The sequence below is a fragment of the Argopecten irradians genome, chromosome 3 (assembly GCF_041381155.1).
Source record: "Argopecten irradians isolate NY chromosome 3, Ai_NY, whole genome shotgun sequence".
In the NCBI taxonomy this organism is placed as follows: domain Eukaryota; kingdom Metazoa; phylum Mollusca; class Bivalvia; order Pectinida; family Pectinidae; genus Argopecten; species Argopecten irradians.
Window position 1 is genome coordinate 59,131,251 of NC_091136.1, and position 23,023 is coordinate 59,154,273.

Genomic DNA, 23,023 nt, shown 5'->3' on the forward strand with positions numbered 1-23,023 from the left:
GGTACACGGGACATTTTGCTTAGAGATTCTCGATTGGTGTGCTGAAATTTTAATTTATGCACTTTGATCGAAAGGTATGGTATTCATTTATCAAGCTGTATGACTGTCTTTGATATTTACCGACGATTATCTAAAAAGTACCGCCGTTCAAAACACTACCTAATCTGGCGAGTCATTTCCCGTATTTTTCAGTGAAATTGAAAGACGGTTTGGTGTTACAATTAAAATATGGGAATATCTACTACACTTCTTCATATAAATTGATTTGAAATAGAACATAACTCTTTTAGAGTATTCTGCAATCTATATTCCCGGTAAATACCAATTTTCCAAACTTTTTAAAATATGTTATCAAAACGAAACAAGCACCTGCTCATTTGCATATAAAATTTAATATAACATGCCTAAACAGTCCATATTATAACTAGGCCTATAATATAGATCTATCCATTCTCCGAATGAAGCATTGGAAATAACGCAAATAGAACATAATTATAAGATATGGTATCTTGTTTTATAAGATCATTTTATTCATTGTACCATGTAGTGTACATTACATATTGTGAAAAAGAGCTTGTTTAAAACTGTTTGTATGTAAAATGTATATAACCTTATAATGTGCATGTATTTAATTTTGATAAGACTTCATTTAGCCCTCAATACACAGCTAATGCATAATAGTACATATTTGCTGAAAATCTTGTTATGCAACTGTATTTTGAGGTTGAGGTCTTGTTTATAATTGTTATTTATATGAAAAAATTAAACAAAATCATAGATAGATACATGTAGGTATATTGGGTAATTAAAAATGTTTTAATGTATTATGTATGTATGATATTTAAAGATAATTTTATAAATTACATTACAAAATGAATTTAAATACTCTTCTGTTTTAATTTTTTACAACTCTGTCAATTTTGTTATAATCTTCCCTTCTTGATTTTAAAAGGTTTGCATTACAAAACATTACATATATAAATTTCCCCATATCAATTTAATAAGAGGATTCAAATACATGTGATTCATGTATAATTATTTTATAGTAAATATAGATATTTTTATGGTAAAACAAATACCATTTTATTCAATTACTGGGTATATGAATTACCAATGACTAGATATCCTTCCTTCTGTTAACTTATTACATGTAATTATTCAGCTACATGTAAATCATTTTTACCTGGGAGTTTATCTGTAAAATGGTAAAATTGGGAATGATATATCGTGTCCATTTTTACTGGAAGACCACAAATAAAAGGATAAGAAAAGTCCTCATAATGGTCATGTCAATGCAATAATATTGCATTTTTACCTGTACATACTGCATTTTGTTCCCTATAGAACAAAGATACCTATAATCCAGCCATGAATGGATATTGTTAAGATCAATAGCTCTGTACCTGGTATAATTTTTCATGTCTAATTTTCAATTTTGTTTATGTTGCAGGCATGGAAAACCCCAGAATATAGGAGGAATTTCTTGAGGCTACACATACCTTTTCTATATGTAAAAACCAGACAGTATTAAATGCATGGAAACCATAATATCTCTTTGTTTTATTTCCTGAGTTCATCATCTGTTACAAAATTTCTTTTAAAATTTCTTTGAAAATTGCAGCATTCAGCATTTAGCACAATAATTTTGGAACATATTGTCATATACAAACCTATATGAAGATGTGAATGTCTCAGAAAATGGTTTTATTGTAAAATTAAGTATAATTTTAAAGAAGAAAGATCTGGTTTATAACTGGAATTGCCCTTATACTTGTTAATTTTCAGTAAATACATTTCAGCACTCATAAATATATCAATTTGTTCTTTCTTTAAAATCATAATACTGGGAATCACCAGATAGTGTATGCATGGTAATAATATAGGTACAGTCAATATATACCTGGTACATGTACATTTATACTTGTAGGTACTAGGTAATACATGCAGGTACACTGTATAATTGCATATTAATTTGATAAGTGGATAAATCAAAGTACTGAAAGTACTGCTGCGGTAAAACTTCTGGATGATAGGAGTTGATTCGAGTGTTAAAGATTGATAAGTCAATGGTTATATTATCAGTATAACTGCAAATTGGAAAACGATCCAAAGAAAACAGGACTTAAACTAAGGCTGAAAAACTAATACAAATAATTGTGTTTTTTATTTGGTCGTAATAATTTACCACATTGATTTATTTTCTCACATTTTGTACAGGTCCAGTTATTCTAAATACACATAATGCATTTCAGTGCAGAACCTTCAATCAAAGAGGAAGTATTTATGTTGTCAAGTTTTATATAAAGAAAAGTTTCAGCATTATGGTGACTTGTAATGTCAAATTAAATTGATTTTTTTTGTTAAAAAATAAACAGGCATTCTTCAGATATCAAGAAAAAACTTACTGGTTATATTATATAAAATCTCATATAATGTTTAAGCGATACCGTACACGTATTTGACCTTTAATGACTAATATGAATGACATCAAGGATTTCCTTTTTAACAAAAATGTATCTAGCAAGTTTAAGAACACCATACTATCTATAAGTACAAAATTTAATGGTTCTCAGACCGTGTAACATATATAACTAACGTATATTGTCATAAAGGATGACTTTCATGCTTCATAACTTCACGAATACTACTTTGGCAACATATCAGGGAGAAAGAGGGGAAAGAGAGGGAAAGAGAGAAAAAAAAAATCTCTGTCAGCTATCAGCTGTTTACCGGTATATGCTTTATCAAGTTTTCAAGTACATGAATGTATATATATTAACTAAAGAACTAAATAACCTGAGTTAATTAACTAAACGACATGTAAATGGCACGAAGGATGTTTTTTGTCAAAACATGTTAATATTTTTTCTCTATGTCTATCAAGTTTGTAGTACATTACAACATATATTCTATCAAACGGTAACGGCACGAGTTACCTAAATGACAGATATTGTCATCAGTGTCCTTTTCTAACTACAATTTGTAAATATCTTCTTATTAAACATTATGGAAAGTTGTTCAGCAAAATTTGGAGCAAGGATAGGTCCAAAATTCGGATCGCAAATTCACTCAGAAATTTTACTTTGACATGATAATTTACTTTGAAATTTGACTATTGGTTCCAAAACTGTTTTCATAAGGCTTGAACATGATAATTTACTTTGAAATATGAATATTGGTAGAAAAAACTGTTCTTATAAGGCTTGGTTCAAGAAAAACATAATTGTAGTATATGAATTAATGAAGGATAGTGACACGCTTACTTTTTACTGTTTTGATGAATTGATACAAATCTATCAGATTAGTACTAATTTTGTGGAATATCACGGTTTTAGTATCTGCTATCAGAGAATACCTGAATTAGGCTGACTCTGAAATATGTCAAAATTTGTTTCCTACTTACATTAAATATTTCATATTGATCTGTACAACGTAATGAAAAAATAACATACTCCTACCGGGAGGGAGAAGATGGGAAGACTTGATTAGTTCAGTCGAATCATTTGAAATGGGTTGATATTTCTAAAATTTCCTTTACAGTAACGAAAATTATAAGCTTCAGTGGTTTCAATATATATTATAGCAGATTCACTCAGCAATTTTACTTTGACATGATAATCTACTCTGAAAAAAACATTGTGTTTACAAATTATATAAGTACATTTGCCTAGTACAGAATAGTACGTACATGTATTACAATTTCATTTATATTTTAAACACCTCCGAATTTTTTCATTTAATTTGCATAAACAACCAAACGATAAGATTTCGTTATAAAATGACACTTAATCCTCTAAACAATAGAACAGCCAACTCTAGATCACTGCTTATTGTTTTGATATTTTCCAAAAGAATTTATGATTTGTCCTTCCTTATATGTACATATTTTCTACTTGTCAAATTTTTGAAATTGATATCTATATATTATGTTTCTCTATACAATGTATTTGTCAAAGAGAACTAATAAAGAAACTTGATGTGGTCATGATCAATATGTATCACACCTTCACGCTTGGCTGCACACTGCTACAGATACGAAGAGATGTAGATGTATATATGGGGTGGTTATCTATCCTTTAATCTTTGAAATATTTTTTCTCGAAAACCCAGCTCCCTACCGCTCCGAACCGCTGTAAATGAAAATGTGTATGAGCAAGGGACGTCAGAAACATTATATAACATGTGTTGAGAATATGTATAACAGTATTTTACATTAAAACCTATCTATTAAAACCACCCAGTGGTCCGAGTAAAAGTGGTCTTAATAGCGAGGTGGTCTTAATTCTGAGGTGGACCAGGTTTCTTCTATGATCATGACGATCAAGAACAGAAACTCTGTATCCTAGCTGACGGTACATAATATATGTACTGTATTTTTGTTTCAAAATTGAAATTTTATGAAAAATGCAATATACATGTATATATAAATGTATATTATATATATATATATTTTATTTTTTTTGTTCAATTTTTTGCATTTAACACATTTACAAATACATGGGACATCAACATAACCTTGACATGACATATACATTACATTTATATAAAAAAACATAAGAAACATAACATAGCATGCTGAGTATGTACATGTACGTGTGGGGAAAAAACCAGTTTGATATATTTTGGTTAAGATAAATTTGCAAATTACTATATTTGATCAATTAGTTTTGTCGATCATTAGAATCTTAATCATATCATATTTTAATGCATGCGTATCTAATCAAAACCAATAATTTACAAATATTTTTTAAAGATTGATAAATTAGGGACATATAATGACTATACCATTTATTTCTAGAGCATAGACATATTTTTTTCATTAAATTAAGTTAATGGTGTGTGCTTACTTAAATCTTAAACTGAATTTCAATGAAGTAATTGTTGACAATCTAAATGAAAATACTTTTTTCTAGACATTACTTTCTATTATGTTTTAATTATAATTCAAATACATATCGTTAGTTTAATCAGAGATTTAGATAGTTATTAAATTATCTATGTCTCTGGTTTAATTATCACATAGTATCACCTGAGGTAAATGAGAATCTATGTGTTTTAAAATTGGTATTGATCTGTGTAAATTATTATTAATATTTACGTAAATCGATTTTAATTACCCCGCCATGTGCAATGATTAGTCAAATAATAACTTACGATCACAATCGGTAAAGTGTTTGAAAGACTACTGTGCAATAGTCAAGCGTACTTTTAACTAATGCAAAACATCGATTGTTTACCGCAACAAAATAGATGACACATCTATTGAAATGAGATGATTGACGTACGGTACTTCATAAATATCTGAAATAAGATCAATATATCTCATACATTAAAGAATTTTAATTCCATTGGCGTTACACGTATGAGAAAGAACTGCCTAAATCGTTCGATCTCGCCACCAGAGCTATCGAAAGAACGTTGCATTACTTGTGGTTTCGATCACGTCAACTGCCAGTCACAAGTATGCAAATGATGGCGATTAACACACTCCTAGTACAGGTAGATAATCTGATAATTAGGTCGATGGAAACAAAAGACTGACTGATGTACCTGCGGGTAGTTGTTCACGGGTTGCTGCGTGCGGGAAGGTGAGGCACAGCGAGGTGTGAAGTCACATGTGCCTGTGGTCATAATCAAATGGTCAATTAGTGTTACTTTAGTGGTCGTTGGGACTATTAAAATTGGTCGTAAAACGGAATAGCGGTGTGATTGTATTTCTGAAGAGAAAAAAAAATCGGAACTGAAAATAAGTGGCCGTAATAGTGGGATGTTCGTAATTTAGTGTATATGCTATACATGTCTATGTTTGGAATAAACTTTTGGAAAATAAAAATAAAATAAAACAAAAATAAATATAAAGAAAAAATAAAGAATATTTTCAAGCATGGTGAATAAACAACAAATAAAAATATGAAATAAAAAAAAATGAAATTAACCTGCCGACGATAAGGGTTGAACCCGGGCCGTCAGCTTAGAAAGCTCAGGACTTACCACGACACCACTTGTACCTGTTGATTGCCTCGGGAATATTATTAAGTTACTAATGAAATGCAGTTCACTATATTTTCTTATTTTCTTCGCAATCCACTTAAAATGATATTGATGCTGCTGAATAAGTTTACAGAATGATTCTAAACTAGTTTATATTGTATCTGGGTGCAAATTACAACTACATATACCACAAATGTGTGGTTATTCAGTTTATTCTTCACGACACCAGCCGGGGGGGTAAAAAGCTAGTTCCGGAATTGCGATACCAATACTGGTAAAACCAAGTTTTACCGTAAAAAATGGATGCAATAGGGCCTAAGGAGGTAGTACAGGTTCATTTAAACACAACAATACTTCAAACACACAATTTTAAAGATTCTTACAATTTCTTCTTACAGATGAAAATAAATGTATTCACATTTGTTCAATTCAGGATAACTTGGAATGTGAATTATCTATACATGTACATGTATATGTGTATACATGGCCTCACATTGACAAATTGATATTAGTTTTGATGCTATGCACTGACCATATTTTGGTTGGTATATCAATATTGATTCCTAAACACAAGTTTTCAGAAATGCAGAATTTGTCATACCTGTTTAAGAATTATATATATTTTATTTTATAACATTGCAACTTTAAATCAAGAATACAACAACCCTTTTAATGTAAACAGAAAAGATGGAGAGAGAGAATAAATGAAATATTTGTGAGCAATGTCTTCTATATAATAAAAGATCTAGGATGTACATGTAAGTTCAATGTTATATTTTTTCCATGACTGCATGTGACATTAAATCCCCATGGTGATTCTCAACACTGATTCAGTTTATTGCTGTTTTTGTGTACTATTAACGATGAAACAGTATTTGCCTGCAAATCTGGATTAAGTCATTTTATAATTTTGAGGAACCGTTTAAAAAAATCTACTGAGCTACTGCTTACATATAAGTTATATTTATCTGTACTGAGTACATTTGTATGTCATGGTCTTGGGGGAAATGTCACTGGTCTGTTGTTTGATTATCTCAATTGATTTAAGACAAAAGTACATTCATATGGTGTACATGTAGGTTATCTTACAATCCTAGTTATTAATAAACAAAAAAGTAATAATTGACACCAACACATAATATATATCTTTGCTATAAATCCGGATCATTAAACCCCCAACCGAGCACCTGGCCTGGTAGATCGTTTTAGTCAGCAACGTTGAGGCATGCGTATTGGTAGTAAAAACAAAAATGGCGAAGCGGGATGTTTGAATTGCGGTGTTATACTCAGAAAAGTGTCGTATCTGCGCTAATAAAAGAGGTATCGTTATGGAAATGATATCCGAAGAATTTTAGTGATATATAGATTAATTTAATGCGTTTACTTAAGATGAAAACGGATAACAATATAGCATGAAATAGCCGTCGAATGGCTCTACGGCACCCACTGCTAACATTTACGGCCCTTTCGCCCATTTCCATGTAGGCGTATACGAATATAATCAAAGCGATCGAACTCAAATTTGAGCATAAATTGTCATTTTATACTTGTATTTTCATATCACAATAGTATAAATAACAAAACACAGTAACTAGGATTTTAGAGGGGAAAACCCGAATTTTGTACCAAAAGGGGTCGTGTACCAAATGGGGTATGGTCACGCAAGGATTTATAAGTGAGAAGGATTCGTGACTGTCTCTTTACACTACTAAACACCACACGAGACGCCTATGAACCGGGAATAAAAACCGTTTTTCTCAACAAATACTTGTCTTATCAAGTCAAACGAAACACCAATGTAAAGTTTATTAAATTTTACAACGTTTATCACTTGCTTAAAGGACGGAAGATTTAGAAGATATGTCTTAAATTTTCGTTAAAAAGTACGACAGCTCATGAAATGACGGTCCCGCTTTAGAAAGTAAGACGGTAACCCTCGCACCCGCAAATTACATCAAAGGCTGCGCCGGCAGATATCAAAGGAAAACGGTCGTCGCCCAACGTCACGGTCAGTGCACAAACACAAAAGCTCCTACGTTGTACTCCCCCAAAACCCACTGTGACTTATCCTTCTCATATACGTCCTTGGGTCACGTTATACATGTATAGTACTAGGCTTACCTTGCGTCACGGCTCGGCGCGCCCGCTCGATGTAAGCGACGAAATGTGTTAATATAAACGCAGAAACATTGAATATAAACGGAGAAACATTGAATATAAACGCAGAAATAAATAAATACTGGAATTACATGCAACAAAGTACATCAAATATTACCAGAATATGATATCAGTCGTTTTATGTATATCAAATCAATTCAGCAAACCTGAAAAGCAGATCATTATGTATAACACTTAATCAGCATTTTACAATTAAAGGCAACAGCAAAATATCTTTCAAAACGTCTGTAAATAACAAATATTTATTTATTTTATGGAAAACGATCTTATTTTAATATCGTCAACAACTCAAATTTGTGAGAAGAATATACATACATGTAATTGCACATAATCAAAAACATAATTTGTTTGTCATAGTTAATCCCCGTGTATATACACATATTTTACACGTAACCTAGACAGTTATTCATTTGTTACCGCTTGACAGTTATTCATTTGTTACCGCTCGTATCGGAACTCTTCCGAAAAAAGGTGCAAAATGCATAGCTCAAATGACGAGACGCGGGAAAGAAAACAACAAAAGATAGGAGAATAGGATAATGAGGATATATGTATATTTAAAGGGGAAAAGAGAATTGTAAACATAATTATTTAACAGGTACAATCGGCTGGCGGCTGTACGTACTGTAAGTCTCGTTTCACAAGGTAAAGTTTACCTGTGTAAGCCGTGTGCTCGGCCGTCACGGCTCGGCGCGCCCGCTCGATGTAAGCGACGAAATGTGTTAATATTAGCGCAGAAACATTGAATATAAACGCAGAAACACTGAATATAAACGCAGAAACTCTTAATTCTATCGCCGAATCTGTTAATTTCACCGTCGCATCGGAAAAGTTTGGCGATTCCCAACCTCCGACAATGTAGCAATAAATAGCCGTGCACGTAACGAAGTTGGGTAATTGTGACTGATACCCTCTGTTATTCGACCGTCAGCCGTCACGACCCACGGCGGACAGAAAAATACTTAATTTTACGGCAGAAATACTTAATTTTATTAATCGAATTGGAATTCTGAGGAAGAGTCTTAATATAAAGAGTTAATACTGAATAAAAAAGCACATATACTAATCCTGCCGAAACTTGTTAAAAATTAAGTATTCTGCCGTTATTCTAACAAGTTTCGGCAAGATTAACATATTTTGGGTTACCAGTGCTAACACTCTGTAGTATTTTGTCAGTCAGTGTAATTAAAGAAAAGATAACCGATTTATCCTTTGTATTTATTACACTCTGTAGTATTTTGTCAGTCAGTGTAATTAAAGACAAGATAACCGATACATCCTTTGTATTTATTACACTATGTAACATTTTGTCAGTCAGTGTAATTAAAAACAATATAACCGATATATCCGTTGTCAGTATAATGTGACCGGGTGGAGTGTGTTGCTTGGTGTCTTCGGCGGCATGCTTCAGTGATATAGCACTATAAAAAGGGCAACAGTTCCACTATACAAGAAGCAGGGTTGGGGTAATTAAAAATGTAATTGTAATTAATTGCAATTAATTACATTTTTTCAAGTAATTGAAAGTAATTTGTAATTAAGAAATATTTCAATTACATGTAATTGTAATTGTAATTCATTACATTCTAAAAATGTGTAATTAACAATTACATTTCAATTACTTTTCAATTACATAATACATATTTACTAATGTCTAATACCAAGATTAATTAATGACATATATTTGGCTATATAGAAATTTAAACAATTAAGTAACACATGTGAGGCAGTGACCATAGTATACACTACACTTGTACCTCTTTTTACCTGTAGTTTACCCCTCAGGCACTATACAGGTGTGAGGTGTGAACACATAGCCTGTGATTACAACTCACAAAGGTCTTGCTTATATAACATCTGTTGATCACTAATTAGCATATCTAATGAAGGCAAAAGTATAGATGATAGCTCATATTAGTCTTCACCGCCCCCTGCCAAGAAAATTAAAACAGAAGTCTTTTTCAGTTTTCTTCCCATTACACCCCCACGAAAGAGACACAACTCAGGTCTTAAATTCAATGCTTTAATGAGAGATGTTCTGGAAAGATAATCCTTGCTGATATCCAAATTCGTCTATTTTAGCTAGCAAGCATTTATAGCTATACCAGCCACTTCTGCTCCAGTAGAGAGATTGTTTAGTGCTGCTGCCAAAGTATTCCGATCACACATAATCAGACTGTCTGATGATAATTTTCAAGCTGATGATGATAAAATGCAATTCAAAAACATGAATACCTGGTACCTAAAGTTGACACATTTGCCAATGTTACTGCTAGGTCCAATAAAAATGTACATGTAAAACTAATACACCCTACCAGTACTCAATTGTAACTTGCGGTTTATGTGAAGTGAACATGTGTTCTGTCAGAATTTACTGATATTGACTTATATATCTGTATCAATGCTAAATTGTATGACGTTATCAAAAATAAACATATTAGGAAAATGTAATGTGTAATTGTAATTAATTACTTTTTGAATGTAATTGTAATTAATTACATTTACAAAACTGAGTAATTGTAATTGTAATTGACTTTAGACCAAGTAATTGTAATTGTAATTCATTACATTGCAAAGTAATTGACCCCAACCCTGACAAGAAGACACAACACGAACATACCGCAGTCTTCCAGTACACTCACCTCGCACAACATACACGCAACACACCGCATTCATGGGAGGCCGTCCTTACATGACCATAGCTGTTAATCGGACGTAAATAAATCAAACAAACAAACAAACAAATATTACACTCTGTAGTATTTTGTTAGCCATTGTCATTAAAGACAAAATAACCGATATATCCTTTGTATTTATTACATAATGTAGTATTTTGTCAGTCAGTGTAATTAAAGACAAGATAACCGATTTATCCTTTGTATTTATTACACTCTGTAGTATTTTGTATAGTGAAAATCAGAAATGGTGACCAGATTAATTTTAGTACAAGAAAGCTACTTGATCGGTATCTGTCGAAAGTAAACATATTCATGGCATTGTAAACGCGAAGACTTCTAAATGTTTTGTCAAATAAAACCGTATTATGTAACGATCATTAAAAATGATAAAGAATACTGTAACCTACAAATATATCGGGGGACTATTTGTCTCACCTCTCCCACTTAAAGAGTACTGTTAAAGTCCATTTGACAACAGACAGATAAGACAAAAATATTTCATTGTGTAATATTGACCCTATGAAAAGAATGATAGTGATTGTCAGGATTAATTAACTTTTTAAAAAGGTGACTTTAACACAAAATCTCACATCCATAAATAACATCTGAGTAATCAATAAAAAAAAATTCTAAAACCAGATAAGATCAACTACTTCTAAACTCGCTCAGGTATATTATGAGTGACGCAGAGAGCAAGTATACTTAGATTAATTTCAACATTGTAACTATAGCCTTGCCTTACTCATCTATATTCAAATCTACACGTTTTGCTTGCTTTGTGATTTCTTCCTACATTTTTCGAATTCATGAAGTAAGCGTATTTTATGTACATATTTTTAAATCAATGAGATGGGAAGAGTTATCTTTCTTACTTTTTATAAGTATTGTCATAAAAACATAGAGTAAAAATGATTTCGTATCATTACTAATTTAAACTATGACTGTATTTGGTACACAGCATAAAATGGCAACATTTTGGAAGATTCAAGTTTTCATGGCAACAATATTTCTTAACTAAAAAAAATATTAAAGACGGTATGATGGAAGAAATCTTAAGTAACGTTTCCCTAACTTCTACCATGTTTTCTGATGGAGGGGTTTAAGTTAATACATTCATTAAAGGTAAGAAATGTTGATAAAACTGTGTCCCGATTGACTGATACTAAGGTGTTGTCAGATTAAAGTGTTTAATAGGAGTATGCCGAATAACAAAGTAACAGTTTCGTAACGCTATGTTGACTATCAGCATAGCTGTCTTTTGAACTATGTTGTCATGGTAACGAAATGAGAGATATAGGTTTATGCTATGTTATAATTATGCTTTGTTAAACTTCGATACTTCTTAAATACAATGTTATATTGTTATTCTTTACACAAGCATCTAGCACTACATACCAAGTCCTGACATCATGACTTGGAATCCGAAAGGCAAGAGATGGAGATCTACAGAGGCCAACACGAGGCGAGACAATGAAAAAAGACAAAGTTAGAAAATCAAAGCACGATGGCGGCGGGTGTACTGAGGGCAATGGGCATAAGTAGGTATTGGTTCATTCCTTGACGTCCAACACAAACGTATTGATAGATAGTGTTATATTGTTAACATTGAACCTTATCTAATCTGCGAGGTAATTGTAGTATAACCTTATGAAGCAATCAAATAAGACTGCTATATATGTAGGGGAAGATATGTAGCGGAAGATAAAGTATGATAATTGTGTATAATTATATTATTATTCATGTCGTCTGATTATCGTGAGGAGGTTTTGAGTATAGTATAGTATAGATATTGACTTACTAAGGTTATAAATTGTATTGCTTAAAAGAAGAATAAACACCGTGAAATGTAGGAGATGATCCATTCGACATAACAAATTTCAACCCATATTAAAATATAGGAGTGTATCTTAATTATTACAATACAGCGTGTTTACAGAACACTGATTACTGTTTTCCTTACATAAGTGGGAGCTAGGTATCACTTAAGGTATAAAAATATCTTTGTGGTGGAAAATTTAGCATACCTTTGGTCAGTAAGAAATATTTAAAACAAACATACCTTCTGTCTCTCCGCTACCGTTTTGAAATCCGGACAATGTATTGTAGACTGTGATTGACACAACTGTTATACAGTATTTTGTGTCTCTGTCTTGTATCTGTTTGTTATAATGTAAGTTATTAAGCCATGAAATCAATGACATTGTAATACAAAATCCAATTTTCAATATTGATGTATGTTATGATTCTATATTAATGTTAGTAACTGACGCTTAAATCGTTAAATAGTTTTCATAGATTTGCAACATATGAAAATACATATCTGCAATTAACAAAATAACAAAACACATTTGCGAAGAAATTAGTTAAAATCATCTTCATGGTACATTATGTAATAGTTAACATTTTGGTTGGCCTTTAACTAGACCATATCAAAGATTGTGTGATCAAATCCCGTATGAAATAAGCACTGAGGTGAAATCGTACACCTAAAGTAAACATTATTTGTATTGCATTCATATGTTATAGCACGAATATCCTGCAGCATCTTCTGTGTAAAATGAGCATTTGATACCAAAAAAAACTGTAAACAACAATAAATTCAATAAACTTCTACTAAACATTCTTTTGTCCTCGGGAAGTTTCTACGTTTTACATCATGTCCATCAATGTATGACATTTTATACTATAAAACAATTTGCAACTTACCCATAACTAATAAGTACATTGAATAAAATCCTATCCTAAAACAAATTACATTACATATATACTGTATAATAAAATAGAATATGATTACTTACACCACACTATATATATCTGACGTTTCAGACAGACCGTCCTGGTTTTTAAATCCTGACATTAGTGTGTGCGCAGTTTGAACATCCGGTGAGTCATCATGCCGTACAAATGTATGAAGTCAGCTGTTCATAAGTTTTTTCGTAATCATAAAACATCTAATTGAAGGATAAACATTTAAATCATAACACCACATTTATTCTATTTTGAATTATCTTAATATACAAAAGAGTAGTACTATATAAACTGTAAGTATGCCTAACTAGAGTACATGAAGGCGCTTTATACACCGGGCCGGTGAATGTGTTACAAAGATTTGTAACCCTAGCTATAGGACAGTACAGGATTATTGACACCTGATATTTTAGTAACCAATGTTCTCTTACTCTTCATACAGAGATCTATAAACAACCGATTTTAAAACCTTTACTATATAAAGCTGTACATGCATTTTATCAAATCAAGCACATGTATTTTTAACTATTCTCATTTCACATGGCTTTATGTACAAAACCAGAGATTTAAATCTCTGACAAAACGTATTAACAAAAGATTTCGCATTTCTACACGTACTTTTATGTATGCACATGTATCCTGTATAAGGATGCATCATTGACAACATGCAGAACAATACGTTTACCGATATACTTTTATCACCCACCCTCTTCACAATGACCTTGTTGATAACGAAGTCACGTGACATGCCTTATCATACCTTGTAGTTTAGACATAACATGATGATGGCGACCGACACTGAAGATCGTCTAAAATGGTCGGGCTACACAGAGACCGCTCATCCGGAGATATTCGATATCCGTGCCATGCCATCACAGCCAAAAACCAAGAAACCCGGTCAACTTTCTCCGGAAGAGATCAGACAATACTTTGAGGAAGTAAGTGTCTATACACATATAATACATGCATTCAGATAACCTACTGTAAGTGACATTCTATAGTACGATTGCCTTCACATTATGTTTATACATAAATCTATCGTTTTTGATAAAGAGTGGGGTCATACTTTCATGTTCCAGTATAAAAGTCAGTATTATCTGCAATACAAGATCATACGATACAGGTAAATGTCAATGTCCTTATATATGACCTGATACGATGTAGATAAACAGGTAGTAAATTAAACAGTCATGGCTGGCTTAACGTACTCTGCATTAACTCTGCGTTGCATGTGTTGTCGCTGAAATTCAAATATTTACAGTTCTGTAACGTTCGTCATAATAAATACAACCATGCTTATCTATGAGCCTGTTCATGAAGAGCGGCTTTATAGCAATTATGTTTGAGCAGACACGAGTTCATTTAAGCGTTGAACGTCTTTCAAATGTAATTATAAGCATCGAACTATTCCAGTTGGCATTCATAGCCAAAATGAATCCCAACTGGACAGAGGCAAATCCAACATGAAGTGCTAGCGCGCTTCATGCAATTCGCCTCTGTCCAGTTGGCATTCATTTTGGCTTTGAATGCCAACTGAAAGACGTTCGATGCTTATAATTACATTTGGTTACAATTTTATGTTGAAATAACAAGGGATTTTTCACGACAATTGTGACGTCACAATGATAATGACGTCATAATAATCGACTGAAGTTCATAGTCTATATGACTGTCAAATGCGCTTGGTAAGGTTATATAGTGGAACTGCAGTGAAAATGTAAATATCATGCAATGTACTTACGGTATCTCTGTGTTTGGTCGGCAGGGGTATGTCATCGTAAAGGATTTCTTCACTAAGGAGGAACTAGAACCATGTCTTCGTGATTTCGAGATCCTAGTGGAAAATCTGGCCCAGAAGCTGTACAAAGGCGGTAAAATCAAAAGTAAGTAAAGATTTGTTTTTTAGATCGTATGACTCGAAGGGTCAGGATGACCTATAATCATCATGTTTCGTCCGTCGTCGTCCGCCGTCCGCCGTGCATAAACTTTTCATATTTTGAAATAATGCTGACATGGTCCCGACAAAGTGTTGTTACATCTCTGGTTGATCCCAAATTGAAGATGGCTACCATGACACTATATATGATTAATTTCATATATTGTCAAGGTAGTCAGATGGCCGTTACGGCCCTTGTGCCTCTTGTTTTATCTGAGATTGTAATCGCACTGTAACATACCATAACAATAGGGTAATAACGGACATATCTAGATTTTTATCTGCTGAATTTTCCACTATCTTAATTTTCTAGATTTGCATGAGGACAGCGACGTTTTCACAAGACTGATCAAACTAAATGAAGAGTTCCCGGGGGCAGCGGTTCTTCTACACAAGATAGGACACCTCCCCCAGGTAGGATTACTTCATCATCACATATATGTAACCCTGGTCAATACTAGCCGCAATATATCGCTCGGCTAGAGAGAACTTCTCTTTAGCTCGATCGGTTGAGCGTCAGCAATCCAGAGGTCCCGAGTTCGATCCCTGGCAGAGGCAGGTATTAAATTTATTGTAAATCCTGCACCCTGTTACATATATATATAACAGTACACAAAGAGCTGTGTCAGCATCTCTTATAACACCCACGAATGGTAATCTTTATCCATTAAAAACAGGAGCAAACGAATATATGTAAGCATTTTTCTTCAGTTGCAAAAGTTACTTACAGTGTACTTCATACCATTACAACCATCGAAAAGTTTGAGCTTGTTATTTTACTTCATGATAAAAATTATAAAAATGATCAATGGCGTCTCGAAAAATTCCATGGCAATATGCTCTATATAGAATGGAGTACTCATTGCGCATTCACCAAAAGCAAAACATGCTATTTTATATTATTTTTGTGTTAATTGTACATAATTTACATGAGTAAATATCAATTATTATTCATGAGTATCGCTTATGCTCTGTCGGCGGTGGAGCATCTATAATATGTATTTTGTGATAATAACATATATTTATATATATATACTTGATTAAATACAAATAAAGAAACACAAACATGTATAGATCACACTTTTGATGTTGACAGTCGTTGCGGAATCTGTGGGGAAATGAGCGTCTACTTAACGTGATGGAACAGGTTCTGGGACCGGATATTTCTGGGATGCCCAACTGGAATTTACGGACGAAGACGCCGTACAATGAGGAGCTCACTGTTCCTTGGCATCAAGGTCAGAATTCACTAAAAAAAAAAACTAAACAACAACAAAAATAAGAAGAAAAATAGAACTTACGTTTGCATGAATTAATCGTTCATCCCAATACTTTCTAAGTAAATTCTTATCAAATCAAATGTGTTACCATTCATAAAATGATTCTGCATGCATATCGTAATATTGGTAATGAATGCTGAATATCACTGAAGTGAAGAGTTTTACGTGCCGTCACGCTATATATATCGTTTCGGGGCACGCGTTGAATATCACTAAATACATAATAATTTTAAAACACTTTCCTAACAGACGCCGGTTACCTTGACAACGACGCTTACAAAACATTACTGGCGACAGTGTGGATACCTTTCTTGGATACAGACAAACATAACGGGTGTATGGAGGTCAGTACCTAACATATCATTAAAAACCATCACGACAAACTAACACAGATGGCAGGGCTCACCTTCACCAATAGTTCTTAACGTTAAGGTTCCCTGTCTTAAAAATAATGGGAAAGCTTTACAAAAGTTGAATATGTAACGCATCCATACGGAGACTTTTACCATTTACCCTGGTCGAGTTTATTTGGTAGCAATGTAAAGTCGACATAGACTACATGATTATTAGACCTGTCTTAGTACATTTGTACAGTATTTGTTCCACCTACCTAGGTCATCCCGAAAGGTCACCGCAGTGGGAGGGTAGGTATGCACCAGTGCTGTGCGGGGGGCACCTGGTACATCATGATCGAGGACGAAGAAATGAAGAAAACTCTGGGTAAGTATATACCTAATAACTTAGTCCAAACTTCTTTATTTAGCGAAACATAATATTTACAACATTCAACACAAAATATAGACATATAAGGAGGACAAATTATATAACGTTTTAAACAGAAAGTCATAAATATACATAAATTTCTTAATGTTTCCCCAATAAAGAATATATCAAGTATAGTATAATGCATATCTATAGGAGTTATCGGCCGTACATCGTTTTTGAAATTAGCACAACTGAGATTTTTAGTATGAGACACAAAGTAAAAACGTTAACGTTTACATTTTATATGATTATATTATTAAGTATAATAAAAAGTATTAAAACAACGAAATACCAATAAAGAAGATTTAATTGAATTGACAGGTTGTACGACAGCAGACAGGAAACTCTGTCCGATTCCTTACGGAGGATTTCTCTTGTTCAATAACATCATCCCACACAGAAGGTTAGTTAAGCCACGCAGGAGAGGTGGACATGGAACAATCATATCTAGATTTATGAATACTGTAGGGAAGTTTTACGGTGGATGTAATTATTCCAGTGATAAATACACTTTATTATATTTTACCAACTCAGACTTATTAAATACTACAGTATTCTATGGGCCACCTTGTCCACATTACATCGATTTGGCCAACATTCGGCCTGTACTTTTATGTCGGCTGTTGTTGTCGAGAAAAAAAGAACGGTCACTCTATATTTTGTTTTATCTTATTACTTTGATAACATCTAAATGTGAATTTCTATTATATTTTAACTTATTTCAGTCTAGAAAACTTCTCGGACCAAGTCCGTTGGAGTATCGACCTGCGCTTCAAGAAGACGGGACTTCCGAACGGGATGTTTGGCCTTAAACCAGACGTGGAGATGCGCTCCTCTAAAAACCCTAACATGAAGATAGACTGGGAAACATTCGACTCTATTGATAGAACAAAGGCACAGATGTCATCGGTCAAAGATATCGTCAAGGTAACATAAAAATTACTTACTGTTCTTACGATTAAATATCAACTTATAACTAATAAGACTTGATCTTATTTTGTATTTATATATTTGCTGTTTGTTTCATGTTTTCATGTTAAATGCTATTCTGTATAGTAATATTCAATTTTGGGGGAAATAAAGAGAATAATAACAAAGCGCCAGGGTATAACGTCAATGGACACCGGAAAAGTTACTTATTAGGCCAAAGTAAACATAAGTACAACATAACATTTTGTCTGCGTTAAGTTCTTATTTAGACACTTTTGGAATTCCATATTCATGTTTTCAATAGGATCTACGAATATCATTTATCCTACATAATAGTATACTTAAAAGTTCATATTCCAAATGTCCATATCATTATTTTATCATGTGAGGTGCAATTCTGATATTGATTTTCAAACAAACACCAAAATTTAAAGTGAATAGTCGGGCAAAGAAAACCAGTCTAAATGCGTTCATTGGCCTTCCAAAAGTTCTCACATATTAATACGACGGTCAAGGTCTGCTTAAGTTTCCCAGTTCTGACCATTGAAATAAAGAAAAGTTGAAAGCATTGAAAGCGAGGCTGCGTGGAAATATAACCACGGACATAGTCAGCCGGGAGGACGTTTTAGGATTCCTATACTTTAAATTAATTTCTACGTACGCAGACAGATTTTGACGGGAAAGTTTATTTTTCTATTCCATAAGAAATTATTCTGGATACATTCACATCATTTTTACCGACTTTAGCCATCCTTGCCCGACTGTTCACTTTAAATAGTACACCTACCTCGGAAAAGTCATGTTCGATACATTATGCAATACTTTTTAAAATACATGAACTGTGATACTCCTTGCATTCGTTCGCAATCCTTTGATATACTTACTGTAGGTGACCATTTCTTACGTAGGTTGACGATGACCAGGAATTCGACTGTTCCGTGCAGGGACCGTGGATGAGGAAGTGGGAGCTCACCCACGATAACATTCACGTGAGAAAACACCTGTACGTGGAGCGCGTGAGGGCCCAGGAGGAAGAGGAAATGCGACAACGGGAACTACAGGAATCTCCTGCCACCAAGAAACGGAAACAGGAGGCCTGATCATCTAAAATGAATCATGAGTTAAACCTTTATCACCATCAACATCATATTACAAACAGACTGTTAATATAAAGTTAAGCATAATTGTATATCTGTTATCCGATTTGGAAATAAATCACCATTTTATTGAGCGTGTTTCATAACTTACATACTTACCAGAGAACGGCAGTAATTATCTCCCCTGGTCCGACTTTAAATAATTCACTGTTACATTTGGTACCAAACCAAAGAAAGACAAAGAAGACCAAGTTGAACTTCCTTTTAGTGAAAGTAACAATGTTGACGTTAATTGGGAATTACTTTGTAAAATGATAATGGGACTTAGGGTTACGAAAAGCAAAATTTCCTGATAAATATAAGTTCTTTCGGAGTATCAAGTATTAAAACATTACATCTACAATATCTGCCATGCGAAGCTAGGTCAAATCCTTAACTTAGTTCAATGCTCTACATGTATTTTAAGAACTGGACTTGATGTCTCCATTACATGATTTTAAAAGGCGACTAAATCTGGCATATTAATTCCTAATTTGCATTCTTCTATTCGTTTAAAATGCGACTAAATTTGGTATATTAATTCCTAACTTGCTTTCTTTTTCTTCCTTACATTTTCCTTGTCACCGACATACTTTTGGGCACGAGCTGTACGCTCGCCCCTGTGAGGAAGGCTCTGGGTTCTATCTCCTAGCCGAGACACATCATGGTGATTAGTCTATTAAAACCTGTGAGTGATATGACTGGTTTGCCCGTTGTAAGTATAATGTGACCGGTTGGGGTATCGATTAGAGTCTGTGACGGCACTGTAAAAAGGGCAATCGTCTCGATATTACAAGGAATAATTGATACGAACACACCACAGCCTCCCAAAACATACTAACATTCACACATGCAACACATTGTGTATATGAGAGGGCGTCCTTAAAATGACCCTAGCTGTTATGAGGAAATATTAATCAACTAATCAATGTACACTTGCACGTGATCAACAACGCCTGTCGTGCAAGTCCACGTCAAATTAACTTTAATAAGCGAAATATTAACATTTTATATAACTTTAGGGCAAATCCTTCTCTTCATCAAAGTTACCTGCATTACCAATCTCCTCTTATTGTTTTACTAAATTAGTCACCTTCCATAAATCATAGTTCGAGTTCGAAAGCATAGCTGTGGGGCATTATTGATGTGTTGTTTGGTTTCGAACTTGAGTATGGACTTAGTTCAAGGTATAGATTGCCAAGAAACAAACCAGAGACCCAAAGAGGCCCTGGTCCCGTACCAACTGCTTGGAGCTTCATGATGAAATTTGGATGAGCAAACGCATGTAGAAGGATGAACTATTTCAATGAATTTTGCCGTTATCACGCATTTGCCATAACTTTTTGTCGATTTACAGGCTAACGATTAGTGTCAAGATTGTTACACAATATTGACCCCCTTTTTATTTGTCACTGAATGCATTGTGTCACAGCCTGCAATATGGAACGCAAGTCTCTACGTGATGCATTCAGTTTCGATAGACGTCTTACCACTAAACACAACTGGCTCGTACAAAAGATGCTAATGGGAGAAATTATTCTTCTAAACGTAGTTCTGTGTCAGACGTGTACGGTATCCATTACCAAAGAATTAACTAGTGTTTAACGGTTTCAGAGCCACTAGTACCAGCCAAGTGGTGCAAGCTAATGAAAATACAAACATAAAATTTGACTCTTCCCCTTGGTCCAGCATTCTGTCATAATTTATGATAATAGTAACTAAAGCCTTTTCCTACACTAGATACATATACCTATTGATATAAATTCTGTCCGGAAAGTAGGGGGTAGAATTTCATTCTGTCAAACTTACTATTCTTTATAACATCTCTTTGACGCCGCCTCACTTTAGGTCTTGAGTTGAGTGTTCGCCTCTGTGAGGAAGACTGGGTTCTGTCCCAAGCCATCGTCATCATCAAACTTTATTTCCTCCAGGTGGAGATACAAAATAAATCGACATAAAAAGAACAAAGAGATAAGTTCAATTAGTATAAATCAAAGAGTAATAGGCAAGTCATTACTCTTTTGCGCGAATTTTTATCAAATTCACTTTCACGGATGGAATAAACGCGAAGCATTCAAGATGAACCGAGCCGATTTCATCAGGTATGTCTTTCTAGCAGCAGCATCCTTGAAAGGGACTCCTGCCGTTTCGCCTAAAATGATTTTAGCAAATGAAATGTCATTTTTGCTTATGATAGTGTTGAAGACACAGGGCCCAAGTTCAGTCACGATTTCCTGCAGAAACCTGTCACGGAGAGCTCTGGAATGATCACAGTTAGCGCAGAAAGGCACAAAACACACACTGTAGTATCATGGGTGACTGATAATGTGAAACGTGGAACACAAGGAGTAAATGACCTGAACATCCAATAAGGATGTTGCTGCTTGCAACATGACGTACGATTTGTAGGATGAATGACACAGCCGAAACATCTGAAAATCTGAATCATTTGTCATACGGATTTTCATGGCCGCGTTTTCGGTAGATGATATTGCGGTATTCACTACTGACTTCCATTTCCATTTAGAGGGGAATGTATATGTCCTGAGGTACGTGTCAAGATATGAGAGTAGCTCGTATCTTTGAAGAACTCCATCGATATTTGAAAAATATCCTTTGCCACAAGATGATCCTGGTTTTACTACTTGTACATTCAAATAGAAATACAATCGTGCGGTGAAGACTCGCTTGACTAAAAACGACTGTTCTAAGGATATCAGTTTCTGAAGGAAACACAACTTTCTTTTGTCAATTTCGGCAGATACACGAAATAACCCAAGCATGGGCCGGGCTCGATCATGTCCGGTGTACACAAAGAATACATTTTGCTGCGTAGTGTTGGAAACGAGCTAGTTGTGAAAGATCGCTTACACTCGAATGCACCAAATGTTCAAATCCATAGAGAACAGATGGCAAAACCACTCTTTGTACAAATTGGTCTTGACGAGCGGATTAATGAAATTGGATGGGTCAATGCCAATGATCGAGTGGATGGTTCTTCTTCCTTTATCACACGCCGCGCGAACACGTTCCATGTTGGACATTCCGGCTGATACTAGAGTTCCAAGATGAATTGGAGAACAAGTTATACCTATATCGACAGGACCGAGCATCCAATTGAAGTCGAGCTGGCGAGTGGCATTATTCCCGATTACAATAATTTGGCATTTCGTGCTATTGAATTCGAATTTCTACTTTTCACTGTAAACGTGGCAAATATTCAGTAGACTTTGGAATGAACGAGGCGACGTGCTTATCGGAGTAATGTCATCTGCAAGCGTTGGATTTCCAACATTAAGTGTTTCCACTTTCGCACAGTGGTTACTTTGTAAATGAAACAGAGCACATGATTTGATACAAGCATAATCACTGCCTCTGCCA

At 34.0% G+C, this 23,023-nt stretch overlaps 2 protein-coding genes across 5 annotated transcripts in view; one reads left to right on the plus strand and one right to left on the minus strand.

Moving 5' to 3' along the window:
• LOC138319234 (solute carrier family 25 member 45-like) overlaps window positions 1-14,495 on the minus strand; it is a 39,847-nt gene extending 25,352 nt beyond the window's left edge. For 3 of the 4 annotated variants that reach the window (XM_069262231.1, XM_069262227.1, XM_069262229.1), the window contains exons 1-3: window positions 14,356-14,492; window positions 13,646-13,798; window positions 12,907-13,003 (exon numbers count right to left, since the gene is read on the minus strand). The gene's annotated coding sequence lies outside the window, so the exon portion shown is untranslated. Of the gene's footprint in view, window positions 1-12,906; window positions 13,004-13,645; window positions 13,799-14,355 lie in introns of all 4 variants that reach the window. The other variant, XM_069262228.1, reaches the window with a different exon arrangement.
• LOC138319233 (uncharacterized) lies at window positions 14,375-19,736 on the plus strand. The gene is made up of 9 exons (XM_069262226.1): window positions 14,375-14,533; window positions 15,361-15,478; window positions 15,845-15,945; window positions 16,628-16,769; window positions 17,061-17,155; window positions 17,426-17,531; window positions 17,898-17,979; window positions 18,302-18,503; window positions 19,415-19,736. Exons 1-9 carry the CDS (start codon window positions 14,375-14,377, stop codon window positions 19,604-19,606), a joined length of 1,197 nt encoding a protein of 398 aa, XP_069118327.1. The 3' UTR covers window positions 19,607-19,736.
• The last annotated feature ends 3,287 nt before the right edge of the window (window positions 19,737-23,023 follow it).

What these genes read in the sequence shown, in the direction of transcription:
- LOC138319233 (XM_069262226.1), top strand. Translation starts at nt 14,375, where the DNA reads ATGATGATGGCGACCGACACTGAAGATCGTCTAAAATGGTCGGGCTAC. An exon ending in AACATAACGGGTGTATGGAG is followed by an intron (nt 17,156 to 17,425) that starts GTCAGTACCTAA and finishes CCACCTACCTAG; the next exon opens with GTCATCCCGAAAGGTCACCG. An exon ending in CGGTCAAAGATATCGTCAAG is followed by an intron (nt 18,504 to 19,414) that starts GTAACATAAAAA and finishes TTTCTTACGTAG; the next exon opens with GTTGACGATGACCAGGAATT.